Here is a 22,840-nt window from a genome sequence, read left to right as displayed (position 1 = left end):
AGTCTTGGCACTAATTACAAAACTTACTTTTAACCTCTAAAATTGTAATCAAATCTACCAATATAAAAATTCAAGTAATAGTCATCAAGGAAATAGTTACTGACACAGTATTTTATTTGGAAAAGATTTTAAATTGCCCCTTCTGTTCCCATTAGGCTCTTTTCTCTCTCTCTTTTTTAGAGTGCCTCCCCCCCCTTAATGAAGTGCCGAAGGAACTGAGAGAAAGACGACTAGAGCATTTCTGAGAGGGCTTCGTGTTTGATGAGTGAAAACAGCATGGGGCTGGGGCATCATCTTTCTTGGCAGTAAGGCCATTCTAAAAAGTTGCTTTTTGTAACCTGATCCAATAGCTATTTCATCATGCCTTTTAATGTTCAATGCACAATACAGATGTAGGCCAATAATCAGATACTTTCCATCCATTCTTTTTAAAATGCAAAAGATAGATTTATCAATGCCTTTTAAAATACAACTTCCTTCAAAACGCTTTAATATAAAATCTGTGTGCATGTGTAATTGGGAGTACGCCGCATAGCATTCAACATAAGGGATGTTAGTAATTTATCTTAATGAGAGGAACTTGAAAGCTAAGTGGTTGCCTAGGAAAGATTTTTAGAGGCAAAAATGCACAAAATGAAATGTAAGAATATGGCAGATCCTGCCAGCTCATGACTTCTGATGAGTTCCCCAAGTCTGGAGCGCCGTCTGCCCTTCTACCACCTTGCTCTGAACCCCACACATTTAAGACGGTTGCTGATCCAGTTAGGTTACCTAATCCCCCTCCAGAACATCGGTGCTTCTGCTTCACTGTGAAGCGTTCAGTCCAGGTGTTTGCATGATTATGAGGAGAGAAGAATCTTTCTCAAGCTTTCCACAGCCTTGTTTGCTAGTATTTGTTCACATGAAAGAACTCTCTTTTGCTTTTATTGTAATATACCACCGGGTAGTGAGGTTATGCAAGAGATATATAGCCTTACCTTCCAGTAAAAGCTGGTGACTATCTACCAAATGAATCTGTGATTGGTGAATAAATGTGCCTAAATAGTCTTCCATGTGGTGGAAGGGAACCAAAAGTCTATCCACCCTCATTCCATGGGGGAAGGTCATATTGGACCCCTGAGCACTATTCTTAAGGCAGCGCCTACTGAAGACTTCTTAGAGCTGGACAGAAAGCAATTCAGCCATTCAGGTCAAGGTCAACCTTTGGCAGTGTTATTCTTAAAACAGAGCTAACAATTTTACACCACTTCTAGTTAAAACTTGATTAGTCAGAAGGTTTTCAGTTTGTTGATGCTCAAGTTTAAAAATAAGTGAAATTTAAAAACCCAAGCCAAATTAGAACCATTGCTCTAATTGAAAATAAATCTATTCTAAAAAAAATAAAATAAATCTATTCTAACTATCTATTCAGAGAAGCTGGGAAAATGCCACTGAGGTCAAATGAAGGGCATTTTGAAAACTCAAGAATCAACCTGAGTAAAATTATAACACGTGAGAACCCTGAAAGTAAAACTATGTCAAACACACTTGGTATATCATGCTAGCTTGATGTAAACAAATAAAACAACTTTGTTGAACAGATTGCTTTAATATGATACATGTACATGACAACTGGGTATAGGGAACGCCCCCAATTAACGTTTTCAATAAGTTACAGCTATTACTAAAGACGATGTGCTTGGATTTTAAAGAAATAGTCCAATCAATGAACAGACTCTCATTCAATCTGTAGATTAATCAGTTTCTTTTTTAATAAAAACCAATACACTACAGTGGTAGAAGTTTGCCTTTTTTACACTCCACATAAAAACATGTGTTCCCTCTCCTTCAATATTTAGTTATTTGTAACTTCTAAAATGGTAAAATAAAAGGGAATCCAGATTAGTAAATGAAAGTGCAAGTTTGTACAGCCAAGCTCAGCAGCAAAGGTGAAGAACGATGAAGAACGAGGAAGGTGGTGAAAGCTGACAGGGGCCGCGCAGAGCCCGGCAGGAGCACGGCAGGGTGTGCCCAGCAGTCAACGTTCCATGTTTTCATTGCTCTTAAACGAGCAAAACCAAACACTTTTTTTTACTTAAAGAAATATTAATTCTTTCTTTCCGCCCCGCCCCATAGCTTGTGATCAGGTAAGGCAGAGATGAGTCCCACCATCACTGGGGACAGCAGCAATACACAGACTTTGGAAAGAACCCTGAATCATCAGTGACATTTTCTTATGGTAACACAAGGAATGAATCTAATAAATCAAATCTGCACTGTTGTCACATTATTCTAATTTATTTGATTAGTTTATCTGGAAAAAACTTTATAAATACATTATTTTAGAGGACAGTAAATTATTTTCTTGCTCTGAAAAAATAATGTTTTTTCTTCACATTTAAAAACTGTTTAGTATGCTTTTGGAGAAAGAAATGCAAGAATGTGACAGCTGGGTTTGCAGAATGTACAAGCTGCATTTACAAGAAACTGGTAACTTGCCTATAATTTGCCTCTACAAATAGATCTCTTTGCAATATAATTTAAACAAACAGGCTTAATTTAAACCCCTCTCCTATTCATTCTACTTGTCGAGCAAAGAGGTACTTATTTTTCAAGTATTGTAAAAGGTAAATTTTTGGTGCCAATTTTACCTGTTAGCTTCTAAAGACCGAAATATCTATGTGAATAGTCATGCCAAGTCAGCCCATTTCTTTTACAGCCAAATGCTCTCATCTTTCAGAGAATGAAAAAAAATGTTGATTTGCTAAAAGGAGCTCACTGGAAAAAGCCATTTTAAAGTACTGAAGAACAAGGAGCATTTCTTTTTTTCTATTGGCGAAAATTATTAGACGAGCTATCCAGTCTGTTGTCTTTAGCTGGTTTTAATAAAGTCTTTTCAAAATGATGCTCAAGAAATCTTTAGAAAACTGGAGGTTGGGGGATGCTCCTTCACGGCATGAGAAGAATTCCATTAATTATAGAAACTCCTATTAAATTTCTGCTTTGGTGCTTCAGTAGAAATGCTCATATAACTTCTATATTAGGAGAGAGAAAAGAGAACACATTAATATATTTATCTAACATCTTATTTACAGAATACTATAGTACTATTTTACATTTACCATGCATTTAAGAACAGGCAATTTTATCAGGATCTGTGATCATATATTTAAGTAAATTCTACCACTAATAGGAAAATACATGCCTTTTTCTTTATTTCAAGTTAGGCTATCCCATTTACTTTTCTAAACTGCATACAGAGATTGTACTTTTCTTTGAGATTAGGGACTTACATACATTTTGTATCCTTAGTATCTGAAGCTTCGGTCTCTAAACGTATGTTGGAGGTCAAATAAATGTCAATAAATAGTCATGATCCCCCCAAAACTCTTACACTACTTAAGATCACAGACACTGGACTACTTTCCTAGAGAAGGTTTGCAAGGGTGGGCACAGAGAGAATGGAATGATGGAGAAATCAATAGGGGATTTCATGTCTGGCAAGTGAGGTAGAAAGTCACCTTAGATGTCCCTGCCCTCTGTGAATCTGCAGCATGACAAAGTAGGAAGTGGCACCAGGAGTATTTCTACCAGCAAGAGGCTCAAGAATCAGAATGTCAGACCTGGGATGCACCTTACAGCTTCCTCTTACAGTCTAGAAAAGTGGATCAGGAAAAAGTGACACTCCCAAGGTCAGTAGACTAGAGAAGCCAAAAATATTTCTGTGGGTAGGTGGTTCAACATTGGCTTTTTCAACGGTTTTAAAGCGGAAAATATTTGGAACAAGTTCACGGATGGAATGTAAAAGAAAAAACAACTTGATTACAAACAAGTCTTTACTGACTCCATTTAAACATGCTGAATTTGGCCAGCTCAGTTCATAATAGTGTAATAAAGAGATGCCGGTCAGTACGTGAAAGTGATCTGGTGGGAAGAGGAGGTGACAGAATTCAGAGACGTGAAGAAAGATGGAGCTGGGGCTCTCCTACTTGTCCCTGAGCCTGATGGGACCGAGCTATTGAGTTACTTTGAGCACTAAGTGGGTCACGTTTGATGATTGCTTTGGGTCCTGTAAATCTACTCTTCTTCTTCTATTCAACAATGGATGGAAGACTCTTGGACTCAGTGTGCTCCTAGTTCAGAAATACAGTCCCATCATCTAAACTGTAACTATCTTGTTGCACGTAAAAAGGGCAGTAATATATTGTTCAGATTGCTTAACCTAAACAAGAGAAAAATGATGGGAGGACATGACGGCAGTCTTCAAACATCTGGACAGCTGAGAAAGGTGGAATAAGAACCAAACCCCTTTTCTCCAGTGGGCAGAACTAGCCCAGTGGTCCTAAGCTACGGTGAGACATTCAGTGCTTGTCTTTTTTTAAAAAAATATTTTATTTATTTATCTTTTTTAGGGGGGAAGGGAAGGAGAGAAGGAGAGAAATATCAATGTATGGTTGCCTTTTGTGCATCCCCTGCTGGGAGTTGGCCTGCAGGGAACTGGCCTGCAACCCAGGCATGTGCCCTGACTGGGAATCGAGCCGTGATCCTGTGGTTCACAGGCCCGCCAGTGCTTGTCTTTATCTGAAGCATGCTGGCCAATGAGTGCCACTCCATGAGGAAAGGTTCACAGACACTCAAAGGGTGATGCAGACTGAATTTCCACACTGAGTGGGAGAATGGGGTGGGGGTGGGGGCGCACCCTAGCCGTTGCCCAATCCAACTCGAAATCCAATTTCCATGACCCCTTCACAGTCACGTTCATGTGGCTTATTTGATCGATTGAAGGACAAAGTGTGTCATGGCCACACTGAAGAAGGTTCATTCTCTCTTGGGTGTCACATATATCTGATGATTTCTGAAGGGAAATCGGGGCAAGCTTACCTGCTGTCTGTTGTGTTTGAACACCATCTACCTGAGGCAGGGGCCCAAGCGTCCCTTCATCTTCAAAGGCCAAAATTGGTTTCAAAGGAATTTCTGGGTTCTCACTGTTGGTAACATCTAATCTGGATGGTTTAGATCCAATGGGTAAGTTTATGGTTTCTTCAAAATTTTCATCCTGAAGAGACACTCCATTTTCATTTAGTTGTTTTTCTAAATTGGGAGTACTAGAAAATTTAAAAATCAAAATTAAAATGAATTAGTATTAAAATGGGAAAATGCATTTTTAGTATAACCAAAAAGTTTTATAAATAAAACTTTATAAAGTTTTATAAATAATTTTATAACTTTACAATCAAAATGTTAGACCGACTACATCACTACTAACAAAAATGGTGAATTCTGACATATTTTTATTTTAAATTCTTTTTTGTTTAATGATTTTATTTTTAGACAGAGGAGAAGGGAGGAAGAAGGGGAGGGAAACATCAATGTGTGGTTGCCTCTCACATACCCCCAACTGGGGACCTGACCCAGCACCCAGGCATGTGCCCTGACCAGGAATCGAACCAGTGACCCTTAGGTAGACAGGCCAGTGCTCAATCCACTGAGCCACACCAACCGGGGCTAAATTCCTTTTTTGTTTATTCATTTTAGAGACAGAAAAAAGAGAGAAAAAGAGGGAGACATCAATTTGTTGTTCCACTTATTTATGCATTCACTGGTTGATTCTTGTATGCGCGCTTACTGGGGATCAAACCCTCAACCTTGGCATATTGGGACAACACTCTAGCCTAATTGAGCTGCCTGGCCATAGATATATTTTAAATTCTTATTTTTAAAAAATCTGTTCTTTTAAATATAAAATCTATTACATGCAGTAATTTATCCATCAGAATAGACCAGCATCACCATCATCATGGACAGTTCTACATTCATTTAGCAATTTCTACTGCAGACACTTCCACATTCTTTTGTCTGATAAAGAAGAGCCCTTATTAGGATCTTCAAAGATGAAAGGATTATAGTTTAGGGGTAAAGGGGACGGTTTGCACAAAGTCATACAACTACTGATAGGCAGTGCAGACTGTAAGCACAATCTCTTGATCTCTGGTCCTGTGCTTTTCTCATTATACATTCTGTACACTCCCCGACTATTCAACTTCTAGCCCTTCCTGGCTATCCATGGCTTCTTAAAACACATGAATAATTTTAGAGGTAAATTGCTCAAGATCAACCTTCTCATCTTAGCCAATCCATTTAATTCTCACTGACTAATTCATGTTTAATATTTTGGATTTACTTTTGAGGTATCTTGAACTGGCCGTCAAATCCTTAATTTTCTACCTACAGTTTCTCTTACATTTTTCACCCTCTTCACTAGCTCCATAAACCAAACCAGCAGTCCTGTAAGTTATATGCTTAAGCTTTACAATGCAGTAAAAACATGCCTGTGCAACAAATAAATGCCATACTGATTAATTTTCTGGTCCCTTCATCTGATCACAGCAAGCAACATATATTTGCAAGCTTCATACTTGTTCCATTCTCAACTCATGTATCAAAAATGACCCTATCTGACAAAATTCTAGGCTTAAAATTTCCAAATGGAAAAATGAAAAAGACTAGAATAATACAGTAAAAACTGTGAAGGCTTTAACTTCTAACACATACGGATCATAAATGGAACATTCAGTTATAGAAAGAGCTGTATGGAAGGAGACCGGCCAGAGATGGGTTGGGCCTCAGTGTCACCAATGCCAATGCTTGACTTGAGCAAGTCATTCGTCCTTTTCCATCTCCCTCCCAAATGATAAAATAAAGCTAATGTACACCTAATCTCCCCATTGCTATTTTTGGAAGAGCCTTTGTTTTCTTCCCTATTAGGGAAATACTTGCGTTCCCTAATCAATGAGAAGTACTGATTTTGTGAACACATTCTAAAGCATTTCTGATTTGAAGAGAGGGTGGGGCAAAAGTAGATTTACAGTTGTTCATATGAAAAATAATACAATAATTAGTAGATACTAATACAAGAGTAAACTGTTTTGTGTACTCAAAACTGTAAACCTACTTTTCCCCCACTCTATATTTGAGTGCATTTTGAAGTATCAAACCTTTTTTTCCCTAGAAAAAAAAAAAAAGATGCTTGTCCTAAGTACCTCAAAAGGCATTGCGAGGTACATTGAGAAAATTATTTATAAATGTGCTATAAAAAAACAATAAAAATTTATACAGACTCAGAGTATGATGCTTTTCTGTTATTGCACCAAGGAAGGGAGAGGAGACTTGGCATCACAAAGTAGCCTGCATGAGCACGCACAGGCACGCACACACATCACATGCATGCACACACACTTAACACCTGCCTTTTCCAAGTGCTGGGGCTGCCACACCCACCCTCCTGTTCTTTCCCAACACCAGTGGGCTTTCTGTAACCAGGGAAACAGTTCTGGTTCTCATCCCAGAGGAATTTTAAGACGTTCTGGCAAAACATAAAGAAGAGGAATGCATTTGCAAAGTTCTCATTCCTTGTCCATCTCAACTGCCATCCCTTGGAGGCTGCGTGTGCTAACAAGCACACGGTAGTGGCAACGCCAGCCCCAGACTTGAGTCACAGCTGACTTCATTTCCCCCTCCCACTCCTACCTGGCCACCCCACCCATTCTTACTTGTCTGCAATCAGAGGAATAATTGTGCCGTATGCTTTGGGTAACCAATTTTCAAATGTTCAGAGGGCACTGTGAGCAGCGGAAACAGTAAAACTGAAACTGAAGTAAATCACTGCAGCTATGCATCTGTGTATATTCTCAGAATGAAAGCACCAGCTTTTGAATTCCCTTTCTCTGGCTGCACTCTGGGGGTTGAAGCCGGATGCAAAACTCCTGAAGCCTACGTACTTCGCCTGCTCAGTCCAAAACATACCCATGAAAGGGGGTGGGGGCAGCCGCAAGAATCTGACAGTACATACCGCTGCTTATTGTGGCCAGGACCTTATTTTTTTAATGGTTATTATCATGTTATAACAAGTAATTTAAAAAGTGACACACGTCTTTCTGTTTGAATGATGGGGGCTTGGCATTGTCACTTTTTCATCAGGTTAAAAAACAACAACTAAGCACAATAATAAACTCATAAGATTCGGAGGAAAACCACTAAGTCAAACACCAAAATCATCATAGATCCCTTATTGGAGAGGAGAGGTATTCCACTGAAGACACAGACAGCTAGGCTAAGAACAAGCCCAAAACGTCCTCTGGGGTATTAGGAAGGTAAGATAGTAGTCTGTATGCCCATGAGTTTTTTTAGCTTCTAAAGATTCTCAGCTGAGCAGAGAATCTAGAAGAATAATCTGAGAAATTTGAAGTGATTTCCTGCCCCACCCTTTGTGTTCACTCATTTATCCTGTTTCTGGTTCCAAAGCAAGTTTCCTGCCCATGAAAAAACACTCTCCTCCATCAATGGGCACTTCCCTCCAAAAACTCTCAAGAATCAAAACGGGCTTCAGGAGTAAAAATCATCCTTGCTCAGGATGATTTCTGGGTTTCTGTGAAAGCGGGCCAGCATTTTGGTAACTCCAGGCTTCAATTCTGCATATCAGTGGGGAGCCTGCTGCACAAGGATAATGGCCTTCAGGCTTTAAAAGGACTGCACAGCAAAAGCCGACAGCCAAAGAAACCACAGAGGCCAGCCATGCCTCCGGCCCCTCAAGGTCAGGAGTAAGGACCAGGGAGCTTCTCTGCACCAGGAACGGCTGCTCGCCCGAGCTGCTAGAAAGGAACATTCGGAGAACATTGTTGCGTCTCTGGGGGGCAGGGGGGTGGGTGGCAGGTGTAACCCAGGTCACAGCATTCATTCGTTTGTCTTGAAGAGAAAGCAAACCACTGTATTGGGTGCGTGAGGCATTAGGAAGAGCAGCGCTTCTCCCAAATGTGTTCACCCTAAGGAGTGGAGCTTTCTAGTGAAAACAAACCCTGCCACAGTGCTCACAGAATGTGTCCACTACTTCGCGGTCTTTGCAAGGGACCCTGGGAATCTCCAGTTTGTGATTTACGTCATGGAGGGCAAGGTGGTGGCATCTATAACTGTACACTGGTTGCATAGTAGGGCATTTAATAAATATGTTGACTGAATATGAAGATTATGGAATGCTTCATTAAACATAATTCACTGAGGTGAAAAACAATGTGGTAAGTAATTTCAAGTTAACTCGAAACTGGGAATAAAAAAGAACATCAATGAATGTCATTTATTTGTAATTTTAAAGTCTTTAACAGGATTTCTGATGCAAAACTGTTTAAAAACTTGAGTCCCCACTGAATCAAAGAAACTGTGCACTCATGAAGAGGAGACTGTCCCAGGCAGGGGAGTTAAAGGCCATGGAAGTAGGTCCTTCTTAGACGGAAAAGTGTGAGTGGCAGAAAGCCTGGGGAAATCGGTGCTACGACTAATTTAATAGCAACCTTGAAGGGGTGCGGGATGACAAATTTAAGTATGCAAATATTGTTTGTTCAGAGAAATTCACGTCACCACCCCCGAGGGCAATAGGGAGAGTCATTAACTGTGGGCAAGCTTTCTTCCGAGAAAGCTCCGTGCGTTTAAAGAGCTGTACGATGACCCGCCCTTAAAAGACAGAGCTTTCAGTCGCATGGAGGTGGCAGATCTTGGAATCACTGTAAACTGCTTCCTGGTGCCACTGATTCTCTATGTTTTGACGGTGGGAAAAAGGACAATAAGTACCAGATACAACACCAAAGCATTTTCCTGCAGTATCACTGACTGCAGTGTACTGTGTGTGTGTCTTTGGGACACTGCACTTTAGGAGGATAAAGGTAAGTGACATCTAACATTTGTATGGTACAGTGTAGTTTTCAGACTGCTTTTTCATTGGGGTCCCCAGTACCTTGTGGGGCAGGGAAGATACCTCCATGTCCAGATGAGAAAACTATGTTACTTAAGCAGGTTAACAATCCCAGAGTCTCTGGTCTTCTCAGAAATAAAACTAGGAGCCCAACCTGGGAATAGTGGGGTAAAAATGGTAGTGTCCGCTCTGATGTGTGTCAGTTACAAAGGCCCCTGTTACTGAACTCACCTCTCCACAGTCACTTTTGATTGGTGTGAGGTAACCACAGGTGGGCTGGCTCCCGGTTCTCCATTTCCTGGAGCGTTTGTCATCATACGTGGAAGTGCGGATATCGCTGGGCATGGCAAAGAAGATGGAACAAAGGGTTATTACTACTCTACTGTCAGACCCAAACCCCAGAAGCTACAATGCCTGATTTATGCCCTGGCTCTGCTAGTTATCAGCTGCAAGACCTTGGGCAAACAACAAATTCTCTGTGCCTCAGTTTCCTCGTGGATAGAACCTACCTCATAGGCTACTGTGAGAACTAAATGTATTAACACAGGCAAGGTACTTAGAATGGTGCCCGGCGTATTGTAAGGGTGGAAACCAGTGTTACTATTTTTGCTTGCACTAAACTGACTTTGGACAAATTCAATACTGAAAGCAAAGCAATGGATGGAGATAGCAGTAAGCTGACTTGATCAGGCTGCTGCCAAACATCTTTACTGAAGGATTTGTAACAAATAACCATGGAATACCTTCAATGAGAAAACGTAGTTTTTAAAAGTCAGCTTAGTTCTAGTCACACTTAGAATATAAGGGATTTCATGAATTACACCTAACTGTGCCACCCTGATATTCAATGCTCAATGTCAGAGTCCAGCTTGAGCCAACAATATTGATGACCGACTCTAAAATTTGGGACAGGGCTACTTAAGGCTTGTAAACCTTCCTATAAGTCAGAGCTGCAGAGAAATGTGTGGCAATTTGGGGTTTTAGTTTGATGTGAGAGAATAACTGAAGTAATTCCAACAAAGTGTTATTTCAACAGCCTGGCACAGATTCAGTGAAACTGTCAGAGATACAGAGAGTCTGATAACTGAAGCAAAGAAGCGATTGATAACTTGAAAGCCACCCAAACTCCCAAAACTGGCAACAGGCAACTTCTGAGAAGACCTGATGGGTCTGTAAGCTCACCTGCCTACCTGCCTGCTCTAGAATTCTCTTAGGAGCACTGGTAACACCATTCAGCTCTCAACCACATGTGGGGGCAAAGCAGAAGATATGCTTGTTAGCTAGATAGCCTCAGGCCTTTGTTTAGCGGTACTGATTTCTTGTGACAACTGACAAATTTAACCTTTCCTCTTGCCTTTGTTCTTTCTCGGACTGAGGTACAAAGAATACTAAAATAATTGATAGGAGAACAGCAGGAAGGGGAAAGACAAACAAGTAACAAGAGGCCAGATCACGCACACATTACAGCATCAACCCCTCAGATAATCCTGAGCAGGATGCAATTTGCATCCTGATATACTCATTCTGATGACTCACTGGGTGCTATGCCTGCTTACAGCCTATCTAGTACAACATTCTGGGAGATACCTGCTAAAAATGTAGCAGGGTTAATACGCAACCACTAGGGCAACTCTCTGAACAAATACAATTAGGGCATCTTTAATAGAGCATGAGACCCACTATAAAGCAATCACGACAGAGTAACTAGAATGGTCTCTGTTGAAATAAAACCAAATCCCTCAATACAGATATTTTACATTTGAAAACCCCCAGAACTGGCAGAGAAAATTCTCTCACATAAATCATTTCACTCAATTTTCACTCTAATCTTTAAAAATAAACAGAAGAAAACCCTGAGGTATCTCTGGTCCTCTTTTTCCATATTGATATTTCAGGTGAGGAGAGAGGAAGCCTTGCATGAGGAGCTGCCTACCACCACTTGTATGTACAATCATGAAGACCACGTGGGATCACGGAAGGAACAGAGGAAGCTGGTGACCTGGACTCCAGCTGTGCAAACTGAGCCTGTCACTGGATGAGAGTGCCCCTCAGTGCCTGTCTGGGTCACTCTGAATCCCAGCCCCTACAACAGGGCCTGACCCATGGCAGGGCTCCCAAAATGCTTGTTGACTTCCAGACAAAGACTGTTCTACCTCACAAGACTGCAGTGGAAATTAAAGAAGATATATGCATATTGTACCTGACACAAAAAGGGTAAGTTCGTAAATACGAACTGAATCTGAGCACTAAAATACTAAGATTATTTTTATTTGAACTGAATCTGCTTTAAAACCACCAAAAAATTAGTCATCTTTCTCTACAGCATAAGAACAACTTTCTAATGAAATTTCAACAGATTTTTAATTTTAACTCTATTCTGAAGTCAGAACTAAAATAAATAGTATTTAAATCCTTTTTTAGAGAAGTGCCATAAGTACAAGTTGTCAAAATATGTATATTTAAATGAAACTTAATTTTGTTAATAAAGAATTTTTACTTATGTGTGTACACATATATGCATATTTCTCTTTATATAGCCATACACATGCACACACACAGATATATATAAGAGTAAAATGATTTCAGATATTGAGCACCCTATTTGTGTATCAATAAATCTGAAAAATCATCTTCCAGAAATGCTAGATTGGGTTTTCCACAGGGGAAAATTTGTGGACTAGATAACACACACCTAAGTTTTGTAAGCCCATGATATCTTTTTGTTTTTTTAATCAATCAATGAGTATCTTGACCCCTAGAAAGTAAATTAAAAAATTCTGAATTTGAATTGCATTCTTTGAAATAAATACCTGTTCCTCCAGTGACAGCTCCCTTGGCTATATCTCCATTTCTCTGATCTACAGCTTTCTACCAAGAGAAAAAAAGTAAAAATACTTTTTAAAGTTAAAGTTACAAGTGAAGCAAAGAAAAAAGAAATAAAAGCCATTAAGAGTCGCTAAAAATGGCCATTTCAGTACCTTATCAGTAGCTTCTGTTTTTCTGGTTCTTTTCATAATCTCCTCGAGTCGCTATAAGGAAAAATTGGATAAAAGATCAAACACAGAAAGAAAACTAGCCTGGCACATTTCACCGACTAAGCAAACAGTAGGTCATTAAAACACCTCTGTTATTGTGGGAAAATACAATACCTACTGCTTTGTTTTAATTGGAAGTATTCCAAAAAGTTACAACTGCCTTAAACCACATGAGTAGGAAGTAACTTTTTGGTGAAGGTTGATATATGAATAGTGGTATCTTTGGAGAAAATTACTAGTATTGAGAGCTACTACAGTTTATCCAGAATGGGCAGAAGATGTTTGTTTTCTGATGGCAGTGAGCTAGTCTCTGAGTCTTTCGATGGCTTCAAGTCTAGAAAGAATGAGAACAGTTAGTGTCCCAGGCTTCTGGGTCACATGCCACTACCTTCTTTCTCTCCAGGCGTTCCTGCTCTTCTCTCTGGAAATGCTTCTCCCGTTCCTGCCGGACTCTCTCTGCTTCTTCCCGAACACGAGCTTCTTCTTCTTTCTAAAAACAAGAAGTCAGCATGTGCTTCTTACACTCAGTCTGGCTTGGCCTGCTGCCCCAGTCTCCCCCAGAGCCAAGAGGTGGAGGCAAGACATAGAGAATGTGTCGAAAATGAGAGCACACATGAGACTCAGAGCAAATCTACCAATCCACTGCCCGTTTTCCTCTGCTATTGAGAGACAACTCCTACCCATCTGAGCAAGAGGCATCCCCAGCTGCCTCCACCTGGCGCCCAGGGTGCCCACCTGTTTCTGCAGACGCTCCACCTCTTCTCGGGCCCGCTCCTCTGCCTGCCTCCGCAGCTGCTCTTCCCTCTCCCGGGCCAGCTCAGCTTCTAGCCTGCGGGATTCTTCTTCCCGGCGAGTTCGCTCTTCCGCCACCTTTTGAGCCAATTCCTCTCTCTTTTGTCTAGAGAAAGAGAAGAACAAAACAACAATATGTGGGGAGTTCCTGGGACAGAGGCTCGGGTGTGTGGTTACTGCCAGGACAGTTTGTTCAGAGGTCTGGCAGGGAGGTCTCCCCTGGATACATTCCATGGCCTTCGGGGACACACTGTGAAACCACCTTCTGCTCTTCCTCCTCATCTTCCCAGTCCCCTGCTGCCTTGTGGCAAAATGTAACTGTTCTGTTTATATTTGGGGAAGAGCTTGTTTTGTAAAAGAATCTGCAATTTAACTATCTTTAAAGGCTGAGACTCATCTGAAGCTCTCTGACCACTCCCCCGTCCCCCAGATCTTACAATGTTCTGTCACAGGACTGGAGGGAGGCAGCCTAGGTGTTGATCCCTGCTGGGACCAAGCTCCGAGATGGCAGTCCGTCCTCCTCCAGCTGCAGTTCCGCTTAACTGAAGAACACTTCTATTGACATTAGCATTATTAGTCCCAGAAAGAGAGCAGCTAAGCAAACTGTGCTTGGTAATACTGTCTGGCAGGCAATCACAGGGTACTTGGCTATCTCACCCAGCTACCCACTGAGAGGACTTCTGTATGGAAGGCAGAAGACATACACTTTTATTATTCAGCTTTAAAATGATAATTAGAAAGATAATGAGGAAACATGGAGATTAGAGATATATTAGGCAAAAAAAACCCCAGCCTATACAATTGTAGCTTTATTATAGTTATAATCATGTAAATATATATATGCATGTGTATATATATTTATGTATGCATATATACCTGCACACTATTCACAGAGACTAGAAAGGATTTTTCAAAATATACATAATTACTGAAAACTGGTAAGATTATGGATAAGGAAGATGGTTTGACTTTGGGGAGTGGGCATACAGTGTAATACACAGATCTTGTATCATATACACCTGAAACTTATATGATCCTATTAACAAATGTCACCCCAATACATTTAATTAAAAAAATAAAATAAACCTTTCTCCATTAATGTTGTTGTACTGTCATTATAATACGAAAATGTGATGTAAAAAAACCACCCAGTGGTCCCAGGAACACCACCAGAGTAACGGGGAAACAATCAGTCCACTCCCTTTCTCACTGCTACCACCGCTTCTCTCTCAGACTGAAGACTGAATTCAAGGCAGCAAGGTATCCCTGTGACATCGCTTAGCAATGTCACCACTTTACCTTTCGAGCTCTTCCCTCTCTCTCTTCTCCCTTTCTTCCTTCTCTCTTTGCTCTCGCGCCAGCCGCCTCTTCTCGGCCAGCAGCCTTGTGGCTTCTTCTGGGTCGGTGGTGCCTGCCGAAGTCTTAGGAGAAGCACTGGCCGTCACAGTAGATGATGGCACTGGGATGGGCACTGGGACAGGCACTGGGATGGGCACCGGGGCTGAGGCTGGGGCTGGGGCTGGGGCTGAGGCTGGAGTGGGGGCTGGGGCTGGGGCTGGGGCCAGGGCTGAGGCTGGGGCTGAGGCTGGAGTGGGGGCTGAGGCTGGAGTGGGGGCTGGGACTGGAGCTGGGGCCAAAGCTGGGGCTGGAGCAGCTGTACAAACAGGTAAAAGGGAAAAAACAATTGGAAACAAAACCCAAAGAACAAAACAAAAACTAGCATTCCCCACACCCCAGGCCTAGAATTCATCCTTATAAAAGCAAAGGGGATGTTTATTACGACTATTCTCACAGTTTCACTGTATTCTACGTGTATCCAAGCAACAGATAACAAAAAGCTGCATGTGTCAGTGAGACATCTGACAAAGCTGACAATTTTCACCAAATCTTATTTTTATACAAGTTAAATCAGTTAACAACATACGTCGAATGTGTACTAGGCATAGAGCCTCACATTCGGTGCTGTGCGAAGTGAGACCCTGAGCGAAAAGAAGGGGAGAGCTTCCATTTGCCTTTGATTACATTCTAAAAATCCTTCTCTTTAGTGACTGTGTATTACTGGAGGACTACAGCGACCATCCTTAGCACCCATGCCACGAGCCCAGAAGCAGGCTGGGAAGATGACACCAATTGTCCCTTTTGTCTACCCCCAGCCGGTCCAGGTCTGAAGTGGGAGGAGCCAAGGGGCTGGCACTAGTACACCTTATACATCCCAGGTCTCCACTGTCAGTCCTGATGCCAAGACAGAGGACAGAAACAGAAGTTTTCTGACCTTATGCAGATTCAGGAAAATGACCTAGGGAGCTGGCACTGCGGTCAAGTGCGATCTGGCGCCTGACCATCCCAGACCCTCCTGTCAAGATTTACATTTCTCCTTCTGCTCCCACAGATTCTTCTTTATGCTCAGGATGCTCTTTGGCCCTTCTCCTCTTCTCTGCATGCAAAGGGACACCTGACTCCTCTATTCTCTAACAACCCCATTTGTCTTGACTTGTCAATTCTCTCTTTGCCTCCACCCTTTGTCTTCAAATGAAGTCTAAAGGAGAAAACGTCTGAATAAAGACAATTTTCAACAAGAAATTCTGAATTCCTAGTTCCACGTAATTTCAGACTTCTAAACAGCATCTGGTTAGCTGAGAAGAGATGGGATCCACTGGGTCTTCTGGAAAAAATTCTGACCTCTAGTGAGGCTAAGCCAGTGGTCCTTAAACTCCAGTATGCACAGGATTAAGGTCATAACCGGCCAGTCTGCATTTTATCTGGGCATCCTGCACGGCAGTCAGCTGGAGAGCTGAGGATCTTTTAGAGTCCCTGGACCCACCATGGATTCTGATTCAGCGGGTTTGAGGTAGGGCCGGGCTTCTGAAGTTTGAAGCATCATAGATTATGGTGGTTTGAAAACATTTGCACAAATTCTTTGATGATCCTCCCTTTCAATAGTGGAGACTAATCCCCTCCATTGGGGTGTGAACCTAGGGACTTGCTTCCAAAGAACAGAATATGACAGAAATTGGGACTTGTGTGGCTTCTGAGACTAAGCATAAAAGATACTGTGGATTCCTCGTGATTCTCTCTCCTAGATCTCTCGCTGTAGGGGAAGCTGAGAGAGCAAGCGGACAGGTTAGGAGGACATCGAGCAACCCAACGGAGGGGTTCACATGTCAGGAAACTGAGGCCACCTGCCAACGGCCGTGTGTGTGTGAGTCTCCATCCAACAACCCAGCTACGCACGCTGATGCCAAATTCCTGACCCAAGAATCTGTGTGATGTAGTAACTGTTTGTTGCTGTCTTAAGCTGCAAACTCACAGGACAATCGTAACACAGCAATAAATAACACAAGTGATTTTGATGCAGGGGTTCTGGATACCACATTTTGTGAAACTAGTAAAGGAATCAGGAACCGTACTGAATCAATATACTATGGCTCCAACAGTAGACTTTTGGATGTACAATTCTACTGTCTTTATATGTAAGAAAACTACCCTGAAGAAAAGTTTCCAAAATTAGCCTCAGAATAAAATTTCCAAGTCCCCAATAAGGGGGAAAAAGGGTGGGAGGGGAGAGCACACCACCCACATTCCATTGCAAGTCAGTTCTTACCAGAGGCAGCCTCTAGTTCGCCAGGTGTCCCTTCTTCAACTGTGGCTTCTTCTACCTTCACTAGAGGTGACTTGCCCCTTAGTGAGGGCTCACTGGCTACTTTCTGAGGCTCCTTCTCAGGGTCTTTTCTCTCAGGCTCCACTCTGGCTTCTTTCTTGACAGGGCGGATGTTGCCGGGGGATAGAGGCCGGCCCTGGGCAGGGGGAGCTTTGACAGATCCGGGAGGCAAGGAGGACGCTGGCCTGGGTGTGCCAGGCAAATGAGGAAGGGACTTGGAGGGGAGCCTGGGAAACAAACGAACAGCATAAAGAGAAGGGGACTTTCAGAAGAGGCTTGCCAGAGCCTTCCTTGAGGCCCTTATTATGTAACGGTCCCGGAACACCCATGTGAAAAAGAAATGAAGGTAGTTAGTCCTCCACATTTCTCTTTTATGTGGCACATGCAGAAATATTCACTTTAAAGAGCCATTCCATTTCTCTTTTTTTCTTTAAGGAAAAACATTGTTCCCTAAGTCGAATCAGACTGTGTGGGGGGCACAGCTTCCTTTCGGAGGACAGAGGCTGCTACTTCTCCTGCATGGAACAGCCCCCCAGCCCCTGGTATTTCACTTACCACAGTCGGGAGGAAGCTGGGGACCTGGCTTTGGGATGAGATGGAGAGAAAGTCCTTCGGAGGCCGGATGTGAGGTGGAAGGGTATGCTCTCTCTCTCCCTTTCTCTTCTATAGGCCTGAGTTCAGAGAAACACAATAATTAGATTTTCTCCATGTGTTGGACAACCCCATTCAGGTATTCAACAATGGGGCTATAATCTATCTAATGACTTTCTAGATATTTTCTAACCTTTCTTATATAACTCCATTCTAGCCCTACAAAAGGCCTGTGTTAGCTTTCAGCCAGACATTATATTAAATTAACACATTGGGACACTTTTAAGAAGGTTCTGGATATGTGATTTGGAGTTACATTATTTAAAAAAATTCACTTACACTTTTAGAAAACAACTATACTTTGTGACTAAAATTACTGGGAGCAAAATCTCTCATAATCTGGTTTAGTCCATACAAATGTCAAAGTAAAAGTCACTTCCAGTTAATTCCTCCCAATTTGTAATTAAAACACACTTTTATATCTTTAAATTCCTTAGCACTTTTCTGGAATATACTGTAGCTCAATCTTTCTTTTTTTCTTTTCTTTTCTTTCTTTCTTTCGAATTTACATGTCAGCTATATCAAACTTTCATTCATTTTTTTCTTTGTATCAGTGTTATACAAACAAGTTGTTCCTCACCTAGTGTCCTGCTCTTGAAGGAAAAGTCAGCTTTAAGGTGAAGAATTTTAGCTATTTTTAGTCTCCTTCATTAGGGATGAAATTACAAGTTGAGGGCAAGCCCTCCTCTGATGGCCAATTGAGAATTCACCAGAGAGATGACAACTTTCCTGAGTTGAAATGGGCAAAGGGAAACCCAGAGAAGTGTCCTAATTATCTAAAGTCAAGCAAGACAGAAAAGTGCATAGGATACAGAAGATTCATTTCAAGCATCTGAAACTCGCTGACAGTGTTCTGGGATGGAAATGGATGCTTGCTGGAGGGACCTGGGTGAGCATCTGGCAGTCGTCCACTCCATGGGGCTCTTTCAAGAAAGGCTCTGAGTGCACAAGGAAAGGGACAGAATGTTATCTAGTCTCAGGGCCAATAAGTTCACAGTGTGCCTTCTCCTCTTTCCTTTTCTGGTCTGGTTCAAGTATCGACTGCCCTCTTCCTTCCCCTTTGTTCCTTTCGTTGTCCCTTCTCTCCATTTTCCTTAGTAGCATCCCAGTGGACGGACTGGGCTACGGGGGTGGGGAGTACATCTAAGGGCCAAGTAATACTCAGTGTACTCCAGAATAGAAAAAGAAGTGGGGCACGAAAGAGCTTCATAAGCTGCATGGAAGCTCTACATCACTGGAGGCTGAGCAACCACTTTTGCTCCAATCTCTGGTCTCAGAGGTGGGGAGGTGGGGCCTTGGAGACCAACTGCAGTCCTCAGGTAACAGAAGCAGCAGCCACCACGTGGGGCCCTCCTGGCAGGTGGGCAGGTGGTAATTATGCCTCTGGTGGGTCAGTCCCTGGAGAGAAAGGCTCAGGGGGGCTGGAGTTAAGCACCTCAAGTAGCTTTACCCCCTTTTATTCAAAACATTTTTTATTTGACTGAAGTCAAGGAGAGATCTAAATGGGAAAACAAGGGTGATTTGTGATGTGGAGGGTTTAGTGTTGAATTTCATCACCTGTACCTTGATAAGACAGATAGCAGGGAATAAACCTATGTATATAAGTCTATAATAGTCTTCTTGTTCTTCTTCTTTTTTAATCCTCAGTGGGGGATATTCCTTTTATTGCTTTCAGAGAGAGGAAGCGAGAGAGAGACATAGATAAAAACATCGATGTGAGAGAAAAACATCCATTGGCTGCCTTCTTGTGTGTGTTCTACCCAGAGATCAAATCCGCAACATGGGTATGTGCCCTGACCAGGAATTAAACCCATGACCCTTTGGCCTATGACATGACACTCCAACCAACTGAGACACATCAGCCAGGGCTATTCTTCTTTTTAAAGTATAACTTAAGCAATGTTTTCTTTTCTAAAACTCACCTTTAAAATTATCTAAAAGAGGTAGGGAGAGCAAGAGGAAAACATTTTGGAAAGATGCTTAATACTTGAGATAAGACCCTTCCAGGCAGATAGATATTTTTTATCCTTTCATTGATCTTGTACCCAATCACTTATTTGGGTACCAGATAGGTAACGATGCTCTTGATTCTCATCCCGATCTGACAAAACAGCCAGCCGTCTGTATAAGAATCTTTCTTGTTAACACTTTCCATTAGGCTAAGGTGAAACTCCTGCAGTAAGCTGCTCATGTCAGTTGTCTGGACAACCTACCAGCAAGATGAAGACTTTAATTTTACAATTAGGGTTACGTATAGAGTACAAATAACCCCCAAGAGGGACAATACACACAGACACCATCCAGTAGAATCTCGTGTGATGGCAGAAATGCTCTAAATCTACAATACGATAGCCAATAGCCGCATTGGGCTATATAAATTTTAGATATAAATTAATTAAAAATTACATAAAATTAAATATTAATTCAGTCTCACAAAACAAAATTTGAGCGCTCAATAGTAGTCATTTGAATTTAGATCTAAATGGGTTAAAATTACAATGGAAAACAAAATTAAGAAAACAACTTATTTACAACAAAATCAAAATGAACAAAATACTTAAGAATAAATTTAACCAAGGAGGCAGAAGGCTTGTTTACTGAACACTTGAAGATGCTGCTGGAAGAAATTAAGGAAGATACAAATAAATAGGAAGACATCCTGTGTCCACAGACTGGAAGACTTATTAACGTCTAGATGTCAATTCTACCCAAAGCAATCTACAGATTCAAAGCAATCCCTTTCAGAATTCAAAGTTGTTGTTTTTCCCAGAAATAGAAAAATCCATCTTAAGTTCAGATGAAACTTCAAAGGACCCTGACTAACCAAAACAATTTTGGAAAAGAACAAAGTTAGAAATCTTACACTTCTAATTTCAAAACATATTATAAAGCTAAAGGAATCAAAACAGTGGTATACCCCAATAACTTAAATTTTAAAAAGTAACAGTGTGGTGCTGGCATAAAGACAGCTACATTGACAGATACATCTCTATCTGACCAGTGGGACAGAGAGGGAGCCCAGAAATAAACCTTTGCAACTGTGGCCAGAGGACCCCTGACAAGAGCGCCAAGACCACTCAGTGGGGAAAAGGCAGTCTCTTCAACAACGGGTGCTGGGGAAAGTGGATATCACAGTGAATGAATATAGCCGGACCCTTACCATATACTATATACGAAAATCAACTCAAAATAGATTAAAGACCTAAATGTAAGACTTCAAACTATAAAATTCCTAGAAGAAAACATAGGGTAAGTTTCACGATACTGGCTTTGGTGATGAATTGGATGTGACAACGAAAGCACAGGTAGCAAAAGCAAAAAGAGACAAACGGGACTACATCAAACTTAAAACTCCTGTGTAACGAAGAAAACAATCAACGGAGTAGGAAGGCAACCTGCAGAATGGGAACAAACTATTTGCCAACCATATATTTAATAAGGATTAACATTCAGAATACACAAACAATTTCTACAACTCAACAATAACAAAAAATTAAAATAAAATGAAAGGCTAAGATTAAAAAATGGGCAAAGGATTTGAATACATATTTTTCCAAATATGATATACCAAGGGCCAAAAGACATATAAGAAGATGTTCAATATCACTTTATTAGAGAAATGCAAATAAGAACCACAACTTACATTACCTTACACCCACGAGGATGGCTACTATTAAAAAATAACAGAAAATAACAAGTGCTGGTGAAGATGTGGAGAAATCGGAATCCTTGTGTACTGTTGGTAGAATATAAGTAAAATGGTACAATCACTATAGAAAAGAGCATGACCATTCCTCAAAAAGATAAAAAATAGAATTACATAAGATCCAACAACCTCAATTCTGGGAACATATCCAAAAGAATCAAAAGCAGGATCTTAAAGAGATATACCAATATTTATAGTGCTGTTCACAACAGCCAAGAGAGAAGCAACTCAAATGTCCATCAACAGATGAATGGATTAACAAAAATGTGGTGTGTATATACATACATATGTATATTTGTGTGAGTATGGGTGTGCATGTGTACATACTGACCCTCTCCACAGCCATATTATTAGCCTTGAAGAATGAAAATCCTGTCACATGCTACAACATGGAAAAAACCTTGATGACATTATGCTAAGTGAAATAAGCCAGTTATAAAAAAACACATACTTTGTGATTCCATTTATATCTCATTTAGGTACCTGAAGCAGATTCACAGACACAGAAAGTAAACTGGGGGTTGCCAGCGGCTGGAGGGAAGAGGAAACAGCGAACCCTTTAACAGGTACAGTTTCAGTTTTGCCAGATCTAAAAAGTTTGAAGATTGGCTGCACAACAGTGTGAACATACTTAACACTACGGAAACGCACACTCTAAACATGCTTACGATGGTACATTTTGATACATTTTTTTACTACAATTAAACACTTTTTAAATTACATTTAGTGTAAAATTATTTTGTCAGTAAATGATTAATGCTTATGATGGTAAATTTTGATACATTTTTAACTACAATTAAACATTTTTAAAATTACATTTGAATGTAAAATCATTAGCCACTTTTTCAATAGCCGTGTGTGTGTGTGTGTGTGTGTGTGTGTGTGTGGCCAGTTGCTCAGCCAGATTCCGAAGGGCAGCTCTAGGGCAACAGGACTTGGGGAGCCATTCTCTGGCAGTGCATGTGTGCCTAAATAGTGGGTTGTAACGAGGCGACAAGAGTCCTTAACATTTTGGCTCAGTCGGTTGGGCGTTGTCCCGCAAAGCTAAAGGTCACCAGTTTGATTCCTGGTCAGGCCACATGGGTTGTGGGTTCAGCCCCTGATTACGGCACCTATGAGAGGCGACGATAGATGTTTCTCTCCCTTTCTTTCTCCCTACCTTCCTCTTTCTCTAAAGATAAATAAAATCTTTTTAAAATAGAGGTGAAAAGAAGGCCAATCGATCAAATATAAAAAGAGGAAGGCATCACCTCCTACACCCCCATCAAAAGTGAGAAAGT

At 41.2% G+C, this 22,840-nt stretch overlaps 1 protein-coding gene across 9 annotated transcripts in view; it reads right to left on the bottom strand.

Moving 5' to 3' along the window:
• Nucleotides 1-1,572: 1,572 nt before the first annotated feature.
• Nucleotides 1,573-22,840, bottom strand: part of MAP7 (microtubule associated protein 7) — a 158,895-nt gene continuing 137,627 nt past the window's right edge. For 8 of the 9 annotated variants that reach the window (XM_037045673.1, XM_037045672.1, XM_037045674.1 and 5 more), the window contains 10 exons: nucleotides 17,759-17,874; nucleotides 17,147-17,430; nucleotides 14,845-15,199; nucleotides 13,489-13,651; nucleotides 13,142-13,243; nucleotides 12,697-12,747; nucleotides 12,529-12,586; nucleotides 9,950-10,055; nucleotides 4,861-5,084; nucleotides 1,573-3,014 (listed from right to left, as the gene is read on the bottom strand). In XM_037045673.1, coding sequence (XP_036901568.1) covers nucleotides 3,004-3,014; nucleotides 4,861-5,084; nucleotides 9,950-10,055; nucleotides 12,529-12,586; nucleotides 12,697-12,747; nucleotides 13,142-13,243; nucleotides 13,489-13,651; nucleotides 14,845-15,199; nucleotides 17,147-17,430; nucleotides 17,759-17,874 — 1,470 coding nt within the window. In that variant the 3' untranslated portion in view covers nucleotides 1,573-3,003. The remainder of the gene's footprint in view (nucleotides 3,015-4,860; nucleotides 5,085-9,949; nucleotides 10,056-12,528; nucleotides 12,587-12,696; nucleotides 12,748-13,141; nucleotides 13,244-13,488; nucleotides 13,652-14,844; nucleotides 15,200-17,146; nucleotides 17,431-17,758; nucleotides 17,875-22,840) is intronic. The other variant, XM_037045675.1, reaches the window with a different exon arrangement.

This window comes from Sturnira hondurensis, unplaced genomic scaffold (genome assembly GCF_014824575.4).
Source record: "Sturnira hondurensis isolate 20B ecotype Veracruz unplaced genomic scaffold, ASM1482457v3 Scaffold0004474, whole genome shotgun sequence".
NCBI classification, from domain to species: Eukaryota; Metazoa; Chordata; class Mammalia; order Chiroptera; family Phyllostomidae; genus Sturnira; species Sturnira hondurensis.
This window is presented reverse-complemented; position numbering and strand designations above follow the sequence as displayed.